Consider the following 6,244-nt stretch of genomic DNA (forward strand, 5'->3'; position numbering starts at 1 on the left):
ACCAGATGTCATTTTAGTCACAGAAGTGGAGAGAAAGCCGGTAAAACGTGGGTCAGGTAAACAATACCACATCGCCATGACAACATATTGTCACGTGTATTGTTTTGCCTCGTGCTGACGGACCACTTGTTTACATAGAGGCTTGTTTATGCCGTTACGTGCAGCAGCTGTCGTCCGTCTGCCGTCTGCCCAATTTCACGTGAATGCAGCATGAAAAATACGATTGAGTTGCTTGTGATATACAACCACAACGCTAGATGGGAGTAATTCCTACACAATGTACCTTTAAACATTTTATGCCGATAATAAATAAAGCTGATATTAGTGATGAAATCTGTACCCTGTTGACACATCATCACTTCCTCACTTCAAGTTAAGACGAACAAAACTGATCATGCAGCCACCAGCTGTCATGCTACTGCCCATCTCATGGGAACAGATTTTAAAAAAGAGGCCATCTTCACAAACATCAGGCCCATGTTGAAGTTTGTATTGATCCCGTCAGAGTCAGTGAGCAGCTTTCTTGGCTCTCCTCCTCTTGTTCCTCCGCCTGACCTGGCTCTGGACAGGCTCCGAGTCCTCGGGCCGGCTCAGGTCCTCTATCCTCTCCTGCTCATTCATGGACGTCACCTTCAGCGTGAGCTCCAGCTCCTCCAGGACTCCGGCCAGCTCCTCCTCTGGGACGCCCAGATCAATTTTGCCCCCTTCCTCCTCCTTGTGCTCATGCAGTTGCACACTCTCATTTGCACCTAAATGGTTTTCTGGCCCCACATCCCCTTCACCTGCTGCTGAAAGTTCAGACTCTCTCACGTCGTCTGTACTCGGGTCCACGGCCTCCTCAGCCTCTCCTCCATCAATCACACCCTCGGCACCAACGTTTCCCACCAGGTCTTCCTCGCTGGCCTCGGTCCTCTCAGTCTCCGCCTCCGCCTCCGTCTCTGGGCTGTGCTGACAACAGCAGTGGGAATGTTCCCAGTACTGATCAGGCTGCTCAGGAAAATCTGAGTGAAATGATGAGAAATGTCATGAGTCATTTATTCAACAACCATGATACTGAGTCTTCCCTGGATTCCCTATCTACAGTATGTATGGTTCTGTAGAAATGACAATGAGAACAGGGTGGGAAACTATTCTGTCACATTATGACTTTGTAGTTTATCAGTCTTTATGGAAACTACCACACTGATTGATTCTGACAGACTGATTTTCTGTCAGAAGAATGTAATTAATTTAAAACATTTTCATGATGATGCATAAAAAACATTATTTTGCCTGCTGGCGATGTGTTGTTCATCAGATAATAAATAAAACCAATTAATCTAGTGATTTCCCACATCATATTTTTTAACCCTCCTGTTGTCCTCCTGGGTCAAGGAAGGAAGGACGAAAGGAAGGAACGACAAAGGGAAAGAAGAAAGGATAAAGGGATAGAAGGAAGGCAGGAAGGACGAAGGGAAAGAAGGAAGGAAGGAAGGACAAAGGGAATGATGGGAGGAAAGAAGATAGGGAAAAAGGAAGGAAAGCTAGATGGAGGGAGGGAACAGATTGGGTCAAAAAAAGAAGGAAGAAGTAAGGATGAAGGGAAGGGAGGGAGGCAAAAAGGATTGTGGAAAGAAGAAAGGGGAAGGAAAGAAAGATGGAGGGAGGGAACAGACAAGGTCAACTGGATCAAAAGAGGAAGGAAGAACAAGTAAGGACGAAGGGAAGGAAGGAAGGAAAGAAGCAAGGGGAAAAGGATTGTCAAAAGAAGGAAGGGAGAAAGGAAAGAAAGAAGGAAGGATGGAGGAAGTGAACCGATTGGGTCAATTTGACCCAGAAGGACAACAGGAGCGTTAAATTCACTAGTAAATGGTCATTTTGACCCAAAAGAAAAGCTCAGCACGCAGAAACAGAGTTGACATGAACCAGAACACCTGCTGCTTTGAAAACACTGCAAATACTGAGAAGTTCTCCTCCTGCCTTACATATACAGTAGTGACCCTAAAATTGTAAGAGTATGTCAAGTACCTTTCTTCTCCGGCGTCATGCCCTCCACCAGCTGGCCCTCTTGCATCACCCGGGTTATCTCAGTCAGCTGCTGCAGCAGGCTCTCCTCCTGTTCTGCCATCACTCCCTTCACCCTGCAGCACACAGGAAACCAAACACTTGTGATCTTGGGATATTTCAATATTTTGGCAAATTCGCCCATTGCCATAATCCCTATAGTCTTAGGGGTGGGTTCATTACCTTTAATTCTCGGTGCAAGCTGTTTTGAGATCGGTGGGGCAGAGATATGAACTGCTCAGCTAACGCCACAGAGGCATATGGTATTTTCGCCTTTCCCTCATCAAATACACAATCCAACATCTCCAAAACACTCTGGTGGACAAGTTGTGCACATTCACCACGTTATGAAATAATAATGGAATGTTATGAGACAGCAATCACAAAGCAGAAACTACATTTCAGACACATGATTCAAGTGATTTCAAAAGCAAGTAGTTCTGAGTATTTGCTTCATGTGTCGTAATGTTACATTATTATACGTTATTATTTCATAGCGTGGTGAAAGTGTAGGTTACAACTTGTCCACCAGAGTGTTTTGGAGTTGTTGGATTGTGTATTTAGTTTGATGAGGGAAACGTGGAAATACCATGCAGCTCAATCAGTAGCGTCTCTGCCCCGCTGATCTAAAAACAGCTTGCACCGGCAATTAAAGGTAATGAACCTACTCCTAAAATTATAGGAATTATGGCAATAGGCAAATTTGCCAAAATGTTGAAATATTCCTTTAAAGTACATGTTTAATACAAAGTCAATGCTCATTTATTTACCATAATATACTTGTTATGGGATGGGACGTCAGTGATAAGCAACAATCTCATGTTAGTAAGGAAAAAGACAGATAAATATACTGTATGCATTTAACTGGTGATTGAAGATTATTACAACCTCCAAATTACACTCTCCTGAAGTAACTGATTGTAATGAGTAACTAATTACCTGATAATACTTTAATATGCAGCAGGTTTGTCACTGCATGTGTTGAAATGAACAAATAAACTAATGAGCTCAATCAGGAGAGTAGATCCTGTCAGGAGAGGTGAGGGAGGAGGAGGACGACTGCTGAGGTGAAGGGGTTCACACTCACCTGTCAGGGCTGTGGTGGGCGTTAGAAACTATATTTTCCATCACCAACTCTGTTTCCCTCAGTTTCTCCTGCAGCTGAGCCAGTTGGAAGTCAGCTGGAGAAAAGAAGGAGAAAGAATTTCGAGGTGAGATCAACAACTCTAATCTAATACAACAACACCTGCAGGCACAGGTACTTTTTCTTCACTCGACACAATCTGAGCTCACACAAACTACATTAAAATAACCTGAAGAAATTAGATATTAAAATGTACAGTTCTTGTTTTGACAACTGGAGCCAAAAAGGATCTCACTGTCACGTGCAGTTAAATGCAAAGAGTGACCATTTGTTCACAAGTCATAGAATTAAATATAGTAAAATACACATGCTTTGGATATGGATATGACACTGGTCACCCATAACATTAAAACAGGTTTTATTCATATGGGTGACTGGTGTATGTCCATGGCCTATAAATGAGTAATAGGTAATTCCATCACTGTAAAGTAAATATCATTCATATAGGAAGCTACAGAAAAGCTCATGTTGCCTTTGATAATTGGTGACAGGTGGACAACCTGCAGCAAAACTAGAACATTCAATGTGTGCAGGTTCATTGTGTCAAAATGTGACGAGCATGTCTTACTGTACGTCTTATATTGAACAGATTCATTTTTTCCTCATTACAGTGCACGTTACTGTCCCAGCACTCACTGGAGAATATCCATCCCATTTGTGCTGAAGCATGTTGATGAGCGGTACTCACTGATCTTTCTCTTCTTGTTCTCCGAGCGCACCGAGGGAAACCTGCTCTCTGCTGGTTTGTTGTTGTTGTTGCCTTTATTTGTGATCTAACAGGGACAACATGACAGGGTTTAGAGTCTGAAAACAACACATCATTTATCATTTAATTCCTTTTAAAACAGAAAGTAATCACATCATTTTCTTTTCCTTTCAAAGTTCAGAGCTGCAACAAGCAGTCCATCTTTCACAAGACAGTGCTGGACTTGCTTCATTAATCATATGCAAAGATATAAATGAATGTTTAGCCAGATAGTTTTGTGACTTCTAAAACTGTCAGGATAAATATATTTCCATATAATAGTTTCCATTTCCCATACTTTTCCAGACCTGGAAATGTATAAAATCAAATTCCAGACTTTTCCAGACATTCCATACTTGCATAGGAACCCTGTGACAACATCTCTACTCAACAAGTGTTGCATAGCTTCCTCCTGCGTCACCTTGAACAGGATGTAGAGGATGTAGAGTAAGATCCCGAAGCCGTACACAGGGATGATCTGCCCTGCCAGGTTGGATTTGCCTCCAGTTCCTGCCCCGGTTCCTGCTCCCTTTGCCTTGGCTACGGCCTCCACGTTGTGGGCTCTGGAGAAGCTGCTGCTCGCTGCCCTCTGGCCTCGGCCCTCGGGGGCCGCCTGACGGTGCATCATTGGAGGGAAACGACCTGAACCGACAGACAGAGGAAACTCAACTAACATCTGACCAATTTTTGACGTGCTTCAAAGTCTCATGCCTGAAAATAGGACATGACTGAGCGAATGAGCAGCATCACTGTTTCTGATGATGTACATGAATGGTTTCTGTCATTTGAGCAGGGAGCTAGGATACAGGGCTGAGACTGTAAAAAGGGATTTCTTGGGTAATGTTTAAGTCTGCAGCATCTGTTGATCGTGGGACCTGAACACTGATTTTATAAACAGAACAGAAGTTGAGTATTTTACAAATTCTGATAAAGTGGTTTTTGGGTGGTTTGACTCAACATAAAGACATGCACCAAGATTTAAAACTCAAGTACAGGGATACATTCTTATGTTAAATTCAATTTAGTTATTCTTTCAGTTTTAAAACTAAAAGAGGGAAGAAAGAAAGAAACTAACTGTTTCTGTTCCAGTCTTGTTTCATTTATCTTATTCCCTGCAGAATGCATTTTAAGTAAACCTACAATAAAACCTACCAACTGGGTTTATAAATAAATAATGTCACAATTCAGAAACAGACCAGTTTGTGATTTTTTCATGCAAATGGCTGTCTGGTTCCAGCTTCTAACTTGTGATGATATGTAACATGTCGCTGTGTAAATGTAACATATTGTGGCTATGGCTGTTCAAACAAAAAAGGAGTCAGAGGGCACTTTGGGATTGTTGTTTGATAAATACCTAAAAGAAAAGAAAAGTATAAGAAAGCAGAAATGACATAGCCTGCATACAACAACAGCATGTAGCCTACAACAACTTTTAAATGTTATTTCAAGATATTAATATAAGAACAAATGTGAAGAGTCTGAGTTGTACCCTATACTATCTCTATTTCATACGTATTTGAAACGGGAAAGAAAAATAAAGGTATCACAGATTTACCGCTCTCTTCAGGGAGGAGAGTGGAACTGCAACAAGGAGAGCATTTTTCTAGAGGCGCAGAATAAACAGACATTACATCCGTCCTATCAGTAAATTAAACGCCTCCATCCTCTAGCCTAAAAACCCTGGCGACTCGACCTGGAGGCGTTTCATCGCCCAGGAGAAAGATAACGGTGACGCACCCTCCGGCCGCTCCGCAGCATCCTTCTTCCCCCGGGACAGCAGCAGCTTGGGGAGCAGCAGCGCGACGCACAGCACGAGACACGTCGCGAGGGTCACCTTCTGGAACGTGGACATCGCCATCACGACAGGTGAGCGTGTCCCCCTCCTCCCTGACACCGGAGGACAGCCGATTTGGGACAGGTCCGTCCGCGCTGAGGAGACGGAGGAGACGGGGCAGGTTGACGTCGTTCAGCTGGACTTCCTTGTGTGGACTGAAGGAACGGAAGTGGAGCGCGGCTGTACGCACCGTGATGCACCGCTGGGCGGCGCCACGGCCCCGTCTCTAGGCTACTGCCCTACGAAGGCAAAGTGCATGTGTATCTGTAAAAATACCAAACTGAGAAAAACAGCTTTTTGTGTTTTTCATTGTCAGGTTTAAGCATCAAATTATGAATAACTACCAAGTCTATAATTGATTAGATAAAGGTGGACTGAATTAAATGTAGTTTGTAATTTGTCTTTCTGACCAATTTTGACCGTTTTATGGCAGATACTGCACTTTTGCCTTGGTTTTGGTGCAGAATAGATACTGCAC

General features: G+C 43.2%; 1 protein-coding gene across 1 annotated transcript; it reads right to left on the reverse strand.

The window, feature by feature from the left end:
- Positions 1-507: 507 nt before the first annotated feature.
- ric3b (RIC3 acetylcholine receptor chaperone b) lies at positions 508-5,790 on the reverse strand (the record flags this gene model as incomplete). Its single annotated transcript, XM_083973477.1, has 6 exons — positions 508-1,001; positions 2,008-2,120; positions 3,131-3,224; positions 3,876-3,960; positions 4,354-4,574; positions 5,670-5,790. 6 exons carry the CDS (start codon positions 5,788-5,790, stop codon positions 508-510), a joined length of 1,128 nt encoding a protein of 375 aa, XP_083829603.1.
- Between the last annotated feature and the right edge of the window lie 454 nt (positions 5,791-6,244).

Source organism: Trachurus trachurus (genome assembly GCF_905171665.1).
Source record: "Trachurus trachurus genome assembly, chromosome: 6".
In the NCBI taxonomy this organism is placed as follows: Eukaryota; Metazoa; Chordata; class Actinopteri; order Carangiformes; family Carangidae; genus Trachurus; species Trachurus trachurus.